Below are 19323 nucleotides of genomic sequence, written 5' to 3'. Positions count from 1 at the left end.
GACGGTCTCTTAAACTACGCCACCTTATCTGTGAGCCTTCACAGAGCAGTGAAACGTTTCTCATTTTCTTTCTCTCCCTTCCGTTACAACGTTAAATAATGTAATTCTACAAAACGTGAGTCTATTTATAAGTCTGTCTACTAAAGATCATCAAGCAGGAGAGAAATGATTTCTAAAAGTTTCCCAATTTACTATACGTAAACATATATCAGTAAAGGATGAGATGGTTAGAGAGCATCACTGACTCAATGGACATGAATTTGACAGCTCTTCGGGAAATAGTGGAGGACACAGGAGCCTGGCGTGCTGCGGATACCACTTAGGGACTGAATAACCACAAACGTGGAAAAACCCTTGGACATTTATGTCACTATTTCCAGGCATATGCTCTATTTCCACTGACCATCACCTAGTCCCTGGACTGTCTCAATGCCCTTTCAACACATTCCACAGTTTCTCCTCTGGCTTATTCTAGTCTGTTGCCCGCCTGCTCATAACCTTCCAAAGGCTTTCCGTCAGACTTAAACTCTGCAGTCCTTGTCATAGTTGATTTGGCTCTAAGTGATGTGGGCCTAAACGACCACTATTCCTTCCACACACTCATACTGGAGTTACTCCTACTGCTAAACTCATTCCCACCTCAGATCTCTGCAGCATTCCCACCACCTAGGAAGCTCTTCAGATGGCCACATGGTCTGTTCCCTTCTCAGAGAGACCTTCCCTAACCTACCTAACACAGACTCTTCTCTGCTGTTAAAAAATCAATCTCTTACTCTGATTTGGGTGGTCCAGTGGTAAAGATGAGACAGGAGACACAGGAGGCCACAGGTTTGATTCCTGAGTTAGGAAGATCCCCTGGAGGAGGAAACAGCAACTCACTCCAGTATTTCTGCCTGGAAAATTCCATGGACAAAAAGGAGCCTGGTAGGCTACAGTCCATGGGGTTGCAAAGAGTCGGACACAACTGAAGTGACTAGGACGCATGCACCCTGATTAGTTTTTTAAAGAAAACTAAACTTCTAACTTCAATACCTCTACATATTATATATCTTACTTATCTGTTAATTGTCTCCACTGAAAAGTAAACTCCTACAGGGCAGTGTCTGTATCTGGTTCATGACTACCCCACAATTGTGTCTAGTATGGAGCAGGTGCTTCCCTGCGGCTCAGCTGGTAAAGAATCTGCCTGCATTGCGGGAAACCTGCGTTCGATCTTGGACTGGGAAGATCCCCTGGAGAAGGGAAAGGCTACCCACTCCAGTATTCTGGCCTGGAGAATTCCATGGACTGTATAGTCCATGGGGTTGCAAAAGAGTCAGACACGATTGAGCAACTTTCACTTTGACGTAGTAGGTGCTTAATGAACATTTGTTGTATGAATGCTATTAGTAAATACCTATTAATACTTAAGATGAAATATAAACAGGAAAGCAGAAAATAAATACACGTTCCCTCTAATCACAGACATGCATTTTCAATCAGCAAAGTCACTTGTAGTTCTTTTGTCCTTCAGTTTAATTATCTGTCCGTTTGTCATCCTTTTAAAGTATGGTTATTGTTCATAACTAAGCCTCAGGGACCTATAATGCCTTTACTGAAACAGGTCATTCATTCTCAAACTGCTGTAAGCCAAGCCGACGTAACCCAGATCTTCTGTCTCCCAGAAGTCAGTGTTAATGCTGCACTGCTTCTGTGAGCTTTCTGGGCATGCTCTCCAGGGGTCACAAAGCCCAGCTCACCACACTACAGCTTCTTAGACACCTACTCCCATTCAATCTTCACTTAGATTCCCCTCAGCAGAGTAGCCGTGACGCTGGTAGATGGATGTATAAGCCCTATAGGGTTTCAAAGTTGGAATCATATAATTTCAAGTTTGAGAGAGCCAGGTGTGGTGGTACAAGGAAGCTAGTTTCAAATTTCAAGATGAAACTAATTTGGGGGTATACTCCATCTGGACAGGGACCATATCTGTTTTGTTCACCAGCTATGCCCAGCCCCTGGCACAGGACAATCACTGAATGAATAAATGAACACTAATTAAACAAGGAAAGTAAATTATCTCAAAGTTGATGTAATACTACTAAAAGCAATATAGTAACTAGCAAAGTCAGAAATAAGCATAGATATAATATGCCCAAGAAACTTCCAAGTAAGTTTAGATTTCTAACTAAACTCATTTTTTTTTAAACTTACAGGAGTTGAAATCTTCTTCGCAGTTTCTGTGATTACTTGTCCTAGAGGTTTCCAGATCTGAAATGCGTAGCGACCTATATATAATAGTAACAGGAATAAAGGCAAATACATTTTCTGTAATGAAAGCCAATACCCACAAGGTGCTCACCATAGCAGTTATAGTTTACTTTATATATGTTAGCTTAATAACAATTTCAAAACCTACCAGAAAGACAGTAATTTTTTCAAACTTCTAATTTGTTAAATGGAGGACAGATTTCATTTTAATTACTCCAATTAAAAAAAAAACAATTCTATTGCTTCTCACAATGATAATCACTTTGAAATATATAGTTTATGATCTATACAACACAGGACTGCTTTTAATGAAGTTACCACTAAAGTAATAAAGCAATCACATGGGAAATATTTACAAAGAATGTGTTTACTATCAATTTCTCACAGAGGATGACGAAAAGCTTCTTTATTTTAGTACTTTCCTTTCTTAGTCACCCTAATTATCAAAACCCCTCTGAGACTAGACAACTAAGTATCAATAGTAAAAAAGGTCCTAACCTGTTTTGAGGGCACAGAACAAGAATCAAATAGCATCAGGCCAATCAGAATGTGTGTCCTAACCAGACTGTGTGTCTGCTATACTAGTGTCTCTTTTCTAAAAGTTATGATCCTCTGAAGTTTCTAACCACGTTATTTGCAAATTAAGATTACTACTGGGAAAATTCAACTACACAGATCTTTTATAGTAAGTTATCTGTCTAAATATACTGTTATTCCTGTTCAGACAACATGCTACAGTGAAAAATAAAGGATGCTAGTTAGACCTAGGAAGATGTGAAGTAGTCAACCTAAGTGAAGTCACTCAGTCGTGTCCGACTCTTTGCGACCCCATGGACTGTAGCCTACCAGGCTCCTCTGTCCATGGGATTTTTCAGGCAATAGTACTGGAGTGGATTTCCATTTCCTTCTCCAGGGGATCTTCCCAACCCAGGATCAAACCCAGGTCTCCAACATTGTAGACAGACGCTTTACCGTCTGAGCCATCAGGGAAGTCCTAGTCAACCTAAGTAGGAGACAAAAAGCTCTTGAAACCAAGGAGAATGTTAAAATAAAATTAAATAAAGCTGAAACCCTAACTCATCTAAATCTCTTATCACATAGAGATCAACTTTAATTTGATTCTCCAACAGCATAAAATATGGCTTTCCAATTCAGTTCAGTTGCTCAGTCGTGTCCAACTCTTTGGAACCCCACGGACTGCAGCACACCAGGCTTCCCTGTCCATCACCAACTTCCAGAGCTTACTCAAACTCATGTCTCCATGGCTTTTAAAGTGTCTCAAAATTCCTTCAAAACCACAGTCATGCAATCTCGATGTAAAAAAGCAATCAAAGGCTTTAAGAACTGACATTTGGACATTTACTTTAACCATAAAAGAGAAGACAAAGTTCTAACAGTCTAGGAATACTTTGCTTCTAAATTCTACACTTTAGTTGTAGTTGACTATGAAAGAGAAATGCCTGCTATTTAATATTCTACTCAGTAAAATGAATTTGGCAACAGCGTAATATGTATGCAGTACATATACCAATTCTTCTCATTTTAGAAAGAAGACCTTGGCAAAAGCATATCTTTCTCTAATTTCAAATAAAAATCTTACATTTGAATTTGAAGTAACTATGCCTATTCTTATTTCAAATTCAAATGTAAGATTTTTATTTGAAATGAGAAAGACATGCTTTCAGAAAACTAAGATCATGGCATCCAGTCCTATCACTTCATGGCAAATAGATGGGGAAATAATGGAAACAGCGAGAGACTATAAGTTCTTTTGGGCTCCAAAATCACTGCAGATGGTGACTGCAGCCATGAAATTAAAAGATGCTTGCTCCCTGGAAGAAAAGCTATGACCAACCTAGACATATTAAAAAGCAAAGACATTACTTTGCTAACAAAGGTCCGTCTAGTTAAGGCTATGGTTTCTCCAGTAGTCATGCATGGATATGAGAATTGGACTATGAAGAAAGCTAATTGCCGAAGAAATGATGCTTTTGAACTGTGGTGTTGGAGAAGACTCTTGAGAGTCCCTTGGACTGCAAGGAGATCCAACCAGTCCATCCTAAAGGAAATTAGTCCTGAATATTCATTGGCAGGACTGATGCTGAAGCTGAAACTCCAATACTTTGGCTACCTGTTGTGAAGAATTGACTCATTGGAAAAGACCCTGATGCTAAGAAAGATTGAAGGTGCAAGGAGAAGGGGCTGACAGAAGATGAGATGGCTGGATGGTATCACCGACTTGATGGACATGAGTTTGAGCAAGCTCTGGGAGTTGGTGATGGACAGGGAAGACTGGCGTGCTGCAGTCTACGGGGTTACAAAGAGTCAGACACAACTGAGCAACTGAACTGATGCCTATTCTGCTATAGCAATTAATACTAAAATTATTTTATGTTTATGGGCAAGTCTGTCAGAATTCCTTTTCAGACATGATACTCTTCACATGAAACCTCCATAAGTAGTTAACTGTAGTTACATAATGAGACATAAGACTCTGATGGTATAAGAACCAAGAAAAACTGAACCACCAATTGTCCTGATTTTAAAGTTCTCACTGGTAAGGTGCTTTAAATAGAGTTGTGTGGAATTAAACATTATGCAAAACAAAATAAAATCTTTTAAGTCTCTTTTCCTATTTGATGTCATTGTATATAACCACAATAGAATGTATTAATAGCTCCACCTACAAAGAAGATTCAATTAATAAGATCAAACCCATGGCCCTTAGGAGACACAAAAGCTAACTGAAAAATGTAAATCTTTATCAACAAAGAAATGCTCTCAGATGAACATTTAATTAGAGAATAGCTATGTAATTTAAAATTATAAATTAATGACTGGAAGCAATAGCAATTTTACTTTAAATCTTTATAACTATTCTTTCTAAAAAGATTTTGGCAGTAAAAGAAATCCTCCTGGGTTTCCAAAGAAATTACACCAATACATTAAATTGAGTAATACACACACTACCAAGACTAACTAGCTCATCAGAAAGAACTGACAGAAAATGTATAAACTTATCTGCAAGAAAAAAATAAATATGGGCGTACAGAAGAGCCCCATATCACTTATACTGCTTCACATTAACGTTTATTTTTAAACAGTATACTATAGCTCACACTAAAAAAAACGTCAGGAAGATCAGTTATTACAGGGGCTAGTTTCCCAAACTTTGGTAGCATTAATTTCTTTCACTACAAAGTTTATCTATACTGACAAATGTTCACGGACTATGAACGCTGTAAAGAATGGGAATGTATGTCTTAAAATAAAAAACCTCAGAAAACTGAGAATCTTCTCAAAATTCACTCTAAAAGCTATTTGGAAATATTTCTCCTACAACATTTATTGATATGTATCCGTTATTTATCTTACCTGCAAAGCCAAGAGCTGCAATACCCAGCCCCACAGCTATCAAACTTCTTGCCTACAAGAGGAAAAAAGTGATTATCATTTACAGTGCTACATGAGTTTTTAAAGTAAATCATTTAAAATAATAAGAACAATTATGTTAAATATCACATTTTCTTCAAGCTCTGCTGTGTAGAAGTTTTAAATATCTGCAGTGCTTATGAGATTATATCTCCTACACACTATATTGGCTGATTTTCAGTGAACTAATTTTAGACTTCATTCAGTTTCCATGTATTTGACTTCATTCTGACCAAGAGCCTTTATGTTACTTATTGCTAAAATGTTTTCTATAGACTATTCTTAACAGTGGGTCTAGTGTATTCATCTTCCATAAATATAAAAGGCAAATATTTCCTCCTCCTTTACATATATGATGCTCAAATGGACTCCGCTCTATTTAAAAATTTGATAAAATATGATACCCAAGTGTAGCCAAGAAGCCAAACTGTGGAAAATTAGTAAACGTGATGAAAAGCTTAAGAACTAGCTTATTTCTAGCTTTCTAGACCAAGGTAAAAAATTTAAAATAAGAGCGAAAAATCCAGAGTCTAAAAATATGAGCTCATCCAGATAAATTTTGAATTAGGTATATACTCCATATTATTCTCTGCTTTTCTCCTTAACCACCTGGGGAAAATATTTAAGTCACAACAGAAAAAGGTTTTAGGTAGCAAAGATCAATGGACGCCCCCAAGATCCATTCTCCCTTTCTTCTACAGGATCAAAAATTCCTATTTTCAGCCAGACACATATTTCCAAGCCTCCCTTAGGCTTAGGTACAGCATTGTTTAGTAAATGTTGGCTCATAGGATATAAGCAGAGCAGTGCGTGCAGCATCTGTGAAGTCTTTCGGGGGCGGGGGAATGTCCCTTCCCTGCTCCATTCCTCCTTCCCGCTGGCTGCGATGTAGACGTGAGACCAGGAGCCGCTGTGTCGCACGAGGAAGGAGGAACAATGAGGTGGAAGGACGCTGGTCTGGATGATCATGGAGCTGCCACAGTGCCCCTGGATAGCCTCTATTTACATGAGACAAAAATAAAACTCTGGCTTCCTAAGATACTACCCATATTTTTAGTTTTCAGGTATTTGCAGCCAAATCAAAATTTTGATGGGGTCATAATTGAAGAGAGATACTATAGAAATGGTTTTTGGCTGATTAGTGGTGAGAGAGGCAAATCCGTCACATCCAGCAAAGACTAAGAATAGCTGCAACAGTCTCACCGGGGGATAGGAATGGATTCATTTCACATCAGTGCGGCAGAAGTCAAAAAATGGAGGTTGAGACTCGAAGGACAGTAAAACCAAAAAGCCCTACAGTCATTAGTTTTCAAGTTCTGTAAGGGAATGCAAGTTTTAGGAAATTAAAACCCCAAATATTCAACAAGAGACTCCACAAGGATAAGCATCAGGACACAAAGGCCAACCATATGAAGGTGCTCAAACTTTAACAACCAGTAAGGCTCTCTTTGGAGAAGGGCAAAGCAAACCCACTCCAGTATTCTTGACCAAAGAATCCCATGGACAGAGGAGGCTGGTGGGCTACAATCCACAGGCTTGCAAAGAGTCGGACACGACTAAAGCAACTGAGCACTCAGGCACGCAACACCCTCTGAGAAATCTAGAGCTCTTCATAGACGAGACAAAGAAGGTTCATCTAGGCTTCTTCAGGTCCAGTGTTAAGATGCACCTTCTCACCAGGCAGAGCACTGGGACAATCTCAGGGAAGGAAGATTCTTTCTCCGGCAGAGGGCAAGCCTAGAGCTAGCTAGCCAGAGGGGCCAAACAGTCTTCAAGGTTCCCTTTGCTACTGCTGCTAAGTCACTTCAGTCATGTCTGACTCTGTGCGAACCCCTTAGATGGCAGCCCATCAGGCTCCTCCGTCCCTGGGATTCCCCAGGCAAGAACACTGGGGTGGGTAGCCTTTCCCTTCTCCAGGGGATCTTCCCAACCCAGGATCAAACCCAGGTCCCCCGCACTGCAGGCAGATTCTTAACCAGCTGAGCCACAAGGGAAACCCTCCCTTCAGGTTGCCTAGACTTATTTACTCCTAAAACTGAAGGGAGATGTGTATTGGTTTAAAGATGTTCTGGGTTGGCTGAATCCCTTTGCTGTTCACCTGAAACAGCACACAATGTACCACACTGTCAACTAGCTATACTCAAAAAGTTTAAAGAAGAAAGAAAAGGAAGTTCTGTTGAGGTATATTTTTGCCATTTTCCAGAGCTTCCCAGGGACTACATATTTTGACTTTTCCAGTCTTATTTTCCATTGGTTCACTTTAAAAATCCTCAGTTTAACCAAAGTACTCAACTGACTCCTGTGTGAATTTATTTTCCTTCCTTATAAACTCTACTTACTCTTTTATCTGACTAGAAATATCTATCTGTGCCTGTCAAGATCTGACATATTCTCAATATTTCAGCTTGAACCAGCCACAGAATGGGAGAACTCATTTGCAACACATAAAAGAAAATTTAAGCACATATTCAAAAATACAGAAAATTCTTCCCCATTAATAAGACAGACAATCCAATAGAAATGGACAAAAGAATAGGTCAGGAACTTCATAGAAAACAAAAATCTAAATGGCTGATAAACATAACTAATGATAACAACCACCAAAACAAAATGGTGTGGAAATATTAATATTAGAATATAAAGATCTCTGCCCTTTGTGGCATTTGTTCTGTTCACCAATGAATCAAGCACCAAGCAGTAGTAGCTACACTTCTAGGGTGAGTCTTCCAGGATATTCCTCTAGGATTCATGTCTAGGATAACAGTGATAATGTACATAAAGGACTTAGCACAGTGGCTTGGCACATGTACTTTTAAATGTGTCTGAGTAAAAGAAGACTCACAGAAGTGGTTTTTGAGGTAGGCTCTTTTTTATAGATTATTATATCATTTTTACTATTCTGACTCTTCAAATATATATGAGATAAAATAGCTGCCTTACTAAAAAGATTTTTATGTCAAGATATTTATATCAAAAACATTAAACCATTAGGCATTTGGTCATTTTTCACTTTAATCTAACAATATGTAAGGCTCAACTGTGTTTAACAATTAAAAATTCAATTTAATTTTCAATAAGTAAGTATTGAATACGCTGATGATTACTGTCCATTTGTCCCCCCAGGTTCATTTTCCGCTCTTCCCTGACCTGCTCTGTACCTCTGTCTCCACTTGCCTCAAAAGTCTACATTATCCAGTCTGCATTTGCCCTCCTGCTACTGGTTGGGTTTTGCCAATGAGAGGAGGTTTCACAGAACACCAAGCACTAGCTACCAATCGCAGAAAAGGACTCTAACATCTCTGCCCAGTATATCTTGGTGCCAAAGTTTGGAAGCCAACCACAATGCTCAAGCACTGGATGGAATAAGATTTCTTACCCAGAGAAGGGGCAGAGTAAGATCAGCTCCAGCCCGGCCGTGTGCACCAGTCTCATGAGGCTGGGGGATGACAGCTGACAAGAGGAAATCAGCCCGGTGCTCCCTTCGCCTCTTTAGCCCACACCATCCCTGGAGTCTGAGATACTGAAAGCTGGGGGCAAGACTGAAACAGGAAAAGATCATCCCACAAAACTCAGGCTGTGTGAGCTCCTCACCTTTTGCTAAAAAAGTGCTCCGAGTCCAAGACCTCTTCTCATGAGGCCGAGCAGGGCTGAAAGCCTGTGCACATGAAACTGCTTTTCTCAAAAGGAAGAATCAGCAGAAAAGCAGCAGTGGAAGGAGACGGAAAAACAGCACCACTGATTCCCTGCTATGTTACCTCTGCGGCCGCAGCTCTTGCTCAGCAGCTCTTCCTCCACGCCTCTAGCTCTCACTGGGTTCTGGAGCATGGTTCCCAACTCCTAGCCTCTTTGCCAGAGTAGGTAACTGTTTCCAACTGTCACTAGTCCGTGGGTGACTGATCATCCTGTCTTGTTTACCTTAAACTATGCCAACAACTCTGCAAAGAGTCCCTTCATAAAACTATGTGCCCAAAACCCATCCATTATTACCAGTATCCTCACTGACACAAGCATGAGTATACACGAGTCACTATATTATGCATGAGAGATGCAGTGTATAATAAGGCAAAGGCTTGTACCAAATGGGTCCTCTATAGGATGCTGAACATGGTGACCCTCCAGTGCTAATGCTAACCTGCCAAAGGTATTTATCTTTAACCTTCAGTTCACTTCAGGTCAGTCGCTCAGTCACGTCCGACTCTTTGCGACCCCACGGACTGCAGCATGCCAGGCTTCCCTGGCCATCACCAACCCCTGGAGTTTATTCAGACTAATGTCCATTGAGTTGGTGATGCCATCCAACCATCTCATCCTCTGTCGTTGCCTGCTCCTCACACCTTCAATCTTTCCCAGCATCAGCGTCTTTGCAAATGAGTCAGTTCTTCACATCAGGTGGCCAAAGTATTAAGTTTCAGCTTCAACATCAGCCTTTTCAATGAATATTCAGGACTAATTTCCTTTAGGATGGACTGGTTGGATCTCCTTGCAGTCTAAGACACTCTCAAGAGTCTTCTCCAACATCACAGTTCAAAAGCATCACTTCTCTGGCATTCAGCTTTCTTTATAATCCAACTCTCACATCCATACATGACTACTGGAAAAATATAGCTTTGACTAGACGACTTTGTTGGCAAAGTAATGTCTCTGCTTTTTAACATGTTGTCTAGGTTGGTCATAACTTGTCTTCCAAGGAGTAAGCGTCTTTTAATTTCATGGCTGCAGTCAGCATCTGCAGTGATTCTGGAGCCCCCAGAAATAAACTGTGCCACTCATTCCACTGTTTCCCCATGTATGTCCCATGAAGTGATGGGACAAGATGCCATGATCTTTGCTTTCTGAATGTTGAGCTTTAAGCCAACTTTTTTATTCTCTACTTTCACTTTCATCAAGAGGCTCTTTAGTTCTTCTTCACTTTCTGCCACCAGGGTGGTGTCATCTGCATATCTGAGGTTATTGATATTTCTCCTGGCAATCTTGATTCCAGCTTGTGCTTCTTCCAGCCCAGCGTTTCTCAAAATGTATTCTACATATAAGTTAAATAAGCAGGTGACAATACATAGTCTTGAACTCCTTTCCCTACCTGGAACCAGTTTGTTGTTCCAAGTCCAGTTCTAACTGTTGCTTCCTGACATGCATACAGGTTTCTTAAGAGGCAGGTCAGGTGGTCTGGTATTCCCATCTCTTTCAGAATTTTCCACAGTTTCTTGTGATCCTCAAAGCCTTTGGTGTAGTCAATAAAGCAGATATAGATGTTTTCCTGGAACTCTCTTGCTTTTCCATGATCCAGTAGATGTTGGCATTTTGATCTCTGGTTCCTCTGCCTTTTCAAAATCCAGCTTGAACATCTGGAAGTTCATGGTTCACGTGCTGTTGAAGCCTGGCTTGGAGAATTTTGAGCATTACTTTACTAGTGTGTGAGATGAGTACAATTGTGTGGTAGTTTGAGCATTCTTTGGCATTGCCTTTCTTTGGGATTGGAATGAAAACTGACCTTTTCCAGTCCTGTGGTCACTGCTGAGTTTTCCAAATGTGCTGGCATGTTGAGTGCAACACTCTCACAGCATTATCTTTCAGGATTTAAATAGCTCAACTGGAATTTCATCACCTCCACTAGCTTTGTTATGTCATAATGATGCTTTCTAAGGCCCACTTGACTTCAAATTCCAAGATGTCTGGCTCTAGGTGAGTGATCATACCATCGTGATGATCTGGGTTGTGAAGATCTTTTTCGTATAGTTTTTCTGTGTATTCTTGCCACCTCTTCTTAATATCGTCTGCTTCTGTTAGGTCCATACCATTTCTGTCTTTTATTGCGCCCATCTCTGCATGAAATGTTCCCTTGGTATATCTAATTTTCTTGAAGAGATCTCTATTCTTTCCCATTCTGTTGTTTTCCTCTATTTCTTTGCACTGATCACAGAAAAAAAGACTTTCTTATCTCTCCTTGCTATTCTTTGGAACTCTGAGTTCAAATTGAGTATCTCTTTCCTTTTCTCCTTTGCCTTTCACTTCTCTTCTTTCCACAGCTATTTGTAAGGCATTCTCAGACAACCATTTTGCCTTTTTGCATTTCCTTTTCTTGGGGATGGTCTTGAGCCCTGCTCCTATACAATGTCATGAACCTCCATCCATAGTTCTTCAGGCACTCTGTCTATGAGATCTAATCCCTTGGATCTATTTGTTACTTTCATTGTATAAATGTAAGGGATTTGATTCAGGTCATACCTGAACGGTTTAGTCATTTTCCCTACTTTCTTCAATGTAAGTCTGAATTTGGTAAAAGGAGTTCATGATCTGAGCCACAGTCAGCTCCTGGTCTTGCTTTTGCTGACTGTATAAAGCTTCTCCATCTTTGGCTGCAAAGCATATAATCAACCTGATTTCGGTACTGACCATCTGGTGATGTCCATGTGTACAATCGTCTTCTGTGTTGTTGGAATAGCAGGTTTGCTATGACCAGTGCATTCTCTTGGCAAAACTCTTTTAGCCTTTGACCTGCTTCATTCTGTACTCCAAGGCCAAATCTGTCTGTTACTCCAGGTATTTCTTGACTTCCTAATTTTGCATTCCAGTACTGTATAATGAAAAGGACATCTTTTCTGGGAGTTAGTTCTAGCAGGTCTTGTAGGTCTTCATAGAACCGTTCAACTTCAGCTTCTTCAGCATTACTGGTTGGGGCATAGACTTGGATTACTGTGATATTGAATGGTTTGCCTAGGAAACGAAGAGAAATCATTCTGCCGTTTTTGAGACTGCATCAAAATATTGCATTTTGGACTCTTGTTGACTATGATGGCTACTCCATTTCTTCTAAGGGATTCTTGCCCACAGTAGTAGCTATAATGGTCATCTGAGTTAAATTCGCCCATTCAAGTCCATTTTAGTTCACTGATTCCTAAAACGTCGATGTTCACTCTTGCTATCTCCTGTTTGACTACAACCAACTTGCCTTGATTCATGGACCTAATATTCCAAGTTTCTATGCAATATTGCTCTTTACAGCACTGAACTTTACTTCCATCACCAGTCACATCCACAACTGGTGGTTGTTTTAGCTTTGGCTCCGTCTCTTCAGTCTCTCTGGAGCTATTTCCCCACTGATCTCCAGCAGCATGTTGGGCACCTACCAACCTGGGGAGTTCATCTTTCAGTGTTTTTGCCTTTTCATAGTGTTCATGGGTTCTCAAGGCAAGAATACTGGAGTGGTTTGCCATTCCCTTCTCCAGTGGACTACGTTTTGTCAGACCTCTCCACCATGACCCGTCCATCTTGGGTGGCCCTACAGGGCATGGCTTGTAGTTTCATTGAATTACACAAGGCTGTGGCCCATATGATCAGATTGGTTCAGTTTAGTACAGTCGCTCAGTCGTGTCTGACTCTTTCTGACCCCATGAATCGCAGCACGCCAGGCCTCCCTGTTCATCACCAACTCCCGAACTTCACTCAGACTCACGTCCATCGAGTCCGTGATGCCATCTAGCCATCTCATCCTTGGTCGTCCCCTTCTCCTCCTGCCCCCAATCCCTCCCAGCATCAGAGTCTTTTCCAATGAGTCAGCTCTTCGCATAAGGTGGCCAAAGTACTGCAGCTTCAGCTTTAGCATCATTCCTTCCAAAGAAACCCCAGGGCTGATCTCCTTGCAGTCCAAGGGACTCTCAAGAGTCTTCTCCAACACCACAGTTCAAAAGCATCAATTCTTCGGTGCTCAGTCTTCTTCACAGTCCAACTCTCACATCCATACATGACCACAGGAAAAACCACAGCCTTGACTAGACGGACCTTAGTCGGCAAAGTAATGTCTCTGCTTTGGAATATACTATCTAGGTTGCTCATAACTTTTCTTCCAAGGAGTAAGTGTCTTTTAATTTCATGGCTGCAGTCACCATCCGCAGTGATTTTGGAGCCCCCCAAAATAAAGTCTGACACTGCTTCTACTGTTTCCCCATCTATTTCCCATGAAGTGATGGAACCAGATGCCATGATCTTAGTTTTCTGAATGTTGAGCTTTAAGCCAACTTTTTCACTCCCCTCTTTCACTTTCATCAAGAGGCTTTTTAGCTCCTCTTCACTTTCTACAATAAGGGTTATGTTATCTGCGTATCTGAGGTTATTGATATTTCTCCCAGTAATCTTGATTCCAGCTTGTGTTTCTTCCAGTCCAGTGTTTCTCATGATGTACTCTGCATATAAGTTAAATAAGCAGGGTGACAATATACAGCCTTGATGTCCTCCTTTTCCTATTTGGAACCAGTCTGTTGTTCCATGTCCAGTTCTAACTGTTGCTTCCTGACCTGCATACGGATTTCTCAAGAGGCAGGTTAGGTGGTCTGGTATGCCCATCTCTTTCAGAATTTTCCAGTTTCTTGTGATCCACACAGTCAAAGGCTTTGGCATAGTCAAGAAAGCAGAACTCGATGTTTTTCTGGAACTCTCTTGCTTTTTCCATGATCCAGTGGATGTTGGCAATTTGATCTCTGGTTCCTCTGCCTTTTCTAAAACCAGCCTGAACATCAGGGAGTTCACGATTCACGTATTGCTGAAGCCTGGCTTGGAGAATTTTGAGCATTACTTTACTAGCGTGGGAGATGAGTGCAACTGTGTGGTAGTTTGAGCATTCTTTGGCATTTCCTTTCTTTGGAAGTGGAATGAAAACTGACCTTTTCCAGTCCTGTGGCCACTGCTGAGTTTTCCAAATTTGCTGGCATATTGAGTGCAGCACTTTCACAGCATTATCTTTCAGGATTTAAAATAGCTCAACTGGAATTCCATCACCTCCACTAGCTTTGTTTGTAGTGATGCTTTCTAAGTCCCACTTGACATTCTAACTTCACATTCCAAGATATCTGGCTCTAGATTAGTGATCACATCATCATGATGATCTGGGTCATGAAGATCTTTTTTGTACAGTTCTTCCATGTATTCTTGCCACCTCTTCTTAATATCTTCTGCTTCTGTTAGGTCCATACCATTTCTGTCCTTTATTGAGCCCACCTTTGCATGAAATGTTCCCTTGGTATCTCTAATTTTCTTGAAGAGATCTCTAGTCTTTCCCATTCTGTTCTTTCCCTCTATTTCTTTGCATTGATTGCTGAAGAAGGCTTTCTTATCTCTTCTTGCTATTCTTTGGAACTCTGCATTCAGATGCTTATATCTTTGCTTTTCTCCTCTCTTATTTTCACAGCTATTTGTAAGGCCTCCCCAGACAGCCATTTTGCTTTTTTGCATTTCATTTCCATGGGGATGGTCTTGGTCCCTGTCTCCTGTACAATGTCACGAACCTCTGTCCATAGTTCATCAGGCACTCTATCTATCAGATCTAGGCCCTTAAATCTATTTCTCACTTCCACTGTATAATCATAAGGGATTTGATTTAGGTCATACCTGAATGGTCTAGCGGTTTTCCCTACTTTCTTCAATTTAAGTCTGAATTTGGCAATAAGGAGATCATGATCTGAGCCAAAGTCAGCTCCTGGTCTTGTTTTTGTTGACTGTATAGAGCTTCTTTGGCTGCAAAGAATATAATCAATCTGATTTCAGTGTTGACCATCTGGTGATGTCCATGTGTAGAATCTTCTCTTGTGTTGTTGGAAGAGGGTGTTTGCTGTGACCAGTGCATTTTCTTGGAAAAACTCTATTAGTCTTTGCCCTGCTTCATTCTGCATTCCAAGGCCAAATTTGCCTGTTACTCCAGGTGTTTTCTGACTTCAGATTGGTTAGTTTTCTGTGATTGTGGTTTTCAGTGTGTCTGCCCTCTGATGGAGAAGGATAAGAGGCTTATGGAAGCTTCCTGATGGGAGACTGACTGAGGGGGAACTGGGTCTTGTTCTGATGGGGAGGGCCCTGCTCAGTAAATCTTTAATCCAATTTTCTATTGATGGGCAGGGCTGTGTTCCCTCCCTGTTATTTGACCTGAGGCCAAACTATGGTGGAGGCAATGAAGATAGTGGTGACCTTCTTCAAAAGGTCCCATGCACTCACTGCTACACTCAGTGCCCCCAACCCTGCAGCAGGCCACCACTGACCCACGCCTCTGCTGGAGACTCCTGGACACTCATGGGCAAGATCTTTAATCTTGAGCGGCAGCTGCCATGGCGTAGGAGGGCTGAGAGGAGCTACTCCACATTCAAGGTCAGGAGGGGTGACCTCGTCCAAGATAAGGAGCAGTGGCTGCGCTTTGCTGGAGCAGCGTTGAAGAGATACCCCACGTCCAAGGTAAGAGAAACCCAAGTGAGATGGAAGGTGTTGTGAGAGGGCATCAGAGTGCAGACACACTGAAACCATAATCACAGAAAACTAGCCAATCTGATCACATGGACAACAGCCTTATCTAACTCAATGAATAGAAGCCATGCCACACCCAAGATGGATGTGTCATGGTGGAGAGGACTGACAGAATGTGGTCCACTGGAGAAGGGAATGGCAAACCACTTCACTATTCTTGCCTTGAGAACCCCAGGAAGAGTACGAAAAAGCAAAATGATAGGATACTAAACGAGGAACTCCCCAGGTCGGTAAGTGCCCAATATGCCACTGGAGATCAGTGGAGAAATAACTCCAGAAAGAATGAAGGGAGAGAGCCAAAGCAAAAACAATACCCAGTTGCAGATGTGACTGGTGATAGAAGCAAGGTCTGATGCTATAAAGAGCAATATTGCATAGGAACCTGGAATGTTAGGTCCATGAATCAAGGCAAATTGGAAGTGGTCAAACAGGAGATGGCAAGAGTGAATGTCAACATTCTAGGAATCAGCGAACTAAAATGGACTGGAATGGGTGAATTTAACTCAGATGACCATTATATCTACTACTGCGGGCAGGAATCCCTCAGAAGAAATGGAGTAGCCATCATGGTCAACAAAAGAGTCTGAAGTGCAATACTTGGTTGCAATCTCAAAAATGACAGAATGATCTCTGTTTGTTTCCAAGGCAAACCATTCAATATCACGGTAATCCAAGCCTATGCCCCAACCGGTAACACTGCAGATGCTGAAGTTGAGTGGTTCTATGAAGACCTACAAGACCTTTTAGAACTAACACCCAAAAAAGATATCCTTTTCATTAGAGGGGACTGGAATGCAAAAGTAGGAAGTCAAGAAACACCTGGAGTAACAGGCAAATTTGGCCTTGGAGTACAGAATGAAGCAGGGCAAAGGCTAATAGAGTTTTGCCAAGAGAACACACTGGTCATAGCAAACACCTTCTTCCAGCAACACAAGAGAAGACTCTACACGTGGACATCACCAGATGGTCAACACTGAAATCAGATAGTTTATATTCTTTGCAGCCAAAGATGGAGAAGCTCTATACAGTCAGCAAAAACAAGACCAGGAGCTGACTGTGGCTCAGATCATGAACTCCTTATTGCCAAATTCAGACTCAAATTGAAGAAAGTAGGGAAAACCACCAGACCATTCAGGTATGACCTAAATCAAATCCCTTATGATTATACAGTGGAAGTGAGAAATAGATTTAAGGGACGAGATCTGATAGATACAGTGCCTGATGGAAGTTCCTGACGTTGTACAGGAGACCAAGACCATCCCCATGGAAAAGAAATGCAAAAAGGCAAAATAGCTGACTGAGGACGCCTTACAAATAGCTGTGAAAAGAAGAGAAGCAAAAGACAAAGGAAAAAGGAAAGATATACCCATTTGAGCGCAGAATTCCAAAGAATAGAAAAGAGATAAAAAAGCCTTCCTCAGCGATCAGTGCAAAGAAATAGACGAAAACAGAACAGACTAGAGATCTCTTCAAGAAAATTAGAGATACCAAGGGAACATTTCATGCAAAGATGGGCTCGATAAAGGACAGAAATGGTCTGGACCTAACAGAAGCAGAAGATATTAAGAAAAGGTGGCAAGAATACAAGGAAGAATTGTACAAAAAAGATCTTCACGACCCAGGTAATCATGATGGTGTGATCACTCACCTAGAACCAGACACCCTGGAATGTGAAGTCAAGTGGGCCTTAGCATCACTACAAACAAAGCTAGTGGAGGTGATGGAATTCCAGTTGAGCTATTTTAAATCCTGAAAGATGATGCTGTGAAAGTGCCGCACTCAATACTCCAGTAAATTTGGAAAACTCAGCAGTGGCCATAGGACTGAAAAGGTCAGTCTTCATTCCAATCTCAAAGAAAGGCAATGCCAAAGAATGCTCAAACTACTGCACAATTGCACTTATCTCACATGCTAGTAAAGTAATGCTCAAAATTCTCCAAGCCAGGCTTCAGCAATACGTGAACTGTGAACTTCCAGATGTTCAAGCTGGTTTTAGAAAAGGCAGAGGAACCAGAGATCAAAATGCCAACATCCACTGGATCATGGAAAAAGCAAGAGAGTTCCAGAAAAACATCGACTTCTGTTTTCTTGACTATGCCAAAGCCTTTGACTGTGTGGATCACAAGAAACTGTGGAAAATTCTGAAAGAGATGGGCATACAGACCACCTGACCTGCCTCTTGAGAAACCTATATGCAGGTCAGGAAGCAACAGTTAGAACTGGACATGGAACAACAGACTGGTTCCAAATAGGAAAAGGAGGACATCAAGGCTGTATATTGTCACCCTGCTTATTTAACTTATATGCAGAGTACATCATGAGAAACGCTGGGCTGAAAGAAGCACAAGCTGGAATCAAGATCGCCAGGAGAAATATCAATAACCTCAGATATGCAGATGACACCGCCCTTATGGCAGAAAGTGAAGAGGAACTAAAGAGCCTCTTGATGAAAGTGAAAGGAGAGTGAAAAGTTGGCTTAAAGCTCAACATTCAGAAAACGAAGATCATGACATCCGGTCCCATTACTTCATGACAAATAGATGGGGAAACAGTGTCAGACTTTATTCTTTTGGGCTCCAAAATCACTGCAGATGGTGACTGCAACCATGAAATTAAAAGATGCTTGCTCCTTGGGAAGAAATGCTATGACAAACCTACACAGTATATTAAAAAGCAGAGACATTACTTTGCTGACAAAGGTCTGTACAGTCAAAGCTATGGTTTTTCCAATAGTCATGTATGGTTGTGAGAGTTGGACCATAAAGAAAGCTGAGCACAGAAGAATTGATGCTCTTGGACCGTGGTATTGGAGAAGACTCTTGGGAATCCGTTGGACTGCAAGGAGATCCAACCAGTCCAACCTAAAGAAAATCAGTCTTAAATATTCATTGGAAGGACTGATGTTGAAGCTGAAACTTTAATACTTTGGCCACCTGATGTGAAGAACTGACTCACTTGTAAAGTCCCTGATGGTGGGAAAGATTGAGGGCAGAAGGAGAAGGTGACGACAGAGAATGTGATGGTTGGATGGCATCACTGACTCAATGGACATGCATTTGGGTGGACTCCAGGAGTTGTTGATGGACAGGGAGGCCTGGCATGCTGCAGTTCATGGGGTCACAAAGAGTTGGACACGGCTGAGCTACTGAACTGAACCTCAAATGGTCCAGAATAAGAATATCATTTGTTTCCTAGGAAAGAATATTTATTTACTACCTAACAGTTTTTCATTCACTAAAAAGTCACTGGAATTTCTTTTCCAGACATGAATTTAGATAGCTCTCCCCAGGTGGCTCAGTAGTAAAGAATCTGCCTGCCAAGCAGGAGACGGGGGTTTGACCCCTGGGTCTAGAAAATCCTTTG

The 19323-nt window shown here is 41.3% G+C and overlaps 1 protein-coding gene across 3 annotated transcripts in view; it reads right to left on the bottom strand.

Moving 5' to 3' along the window:
• The window catches only part of DNAJC15 (DnaJ heat shock protein family (Hsp40) member C15), an 80026-nt gene that overhangs the window by 37376 nt on the left and 23327 nt on the right, over positions 1–19323 (bottom strand). For all 3 annotated transcript variants that reach the window (XR_009595179.1, XM_027973531.2, XM_060394296.1), the window contains exons 2-3: positions 5626–5677; positions 2194–2267 (exon numbers count right to left, since the gene is read on the bottom strand). Coding sequence is in view for 2 of the 3 variants with exons in the window: in XM_027973531.2 (XP_027829332.2) it covers positions 2194–2267; positions 5626–5677 (126 nt within the window). In the remaining variant the exon portion in view is untranslated. The remainder of the gene's footprint in view (positions 1–2193; positions 2268–5625; positions 5678–19323) is intronic.

Source organism: Ovis aries, chromosome 10 (assembly GCF_016772045.2).
Source record: "Ovis aries strain OAR_USU_Benz2616 breed Rambouillet chromosome 10, ARS-UI_Ramb_v3.0, whole genome shotgun sequence".
Classification (NCBI taxonomy): domain Eukaryota; kingdom Metazoa; phylum Chordata; class Mammalia; order Artiodactyla; family Bovidae; genus Ovis; species Ovis aries.
Note: the sequence above shows the minus strand (reverse complement) of the source record. Positions and strands in the feature narration are given on the sequence as shown.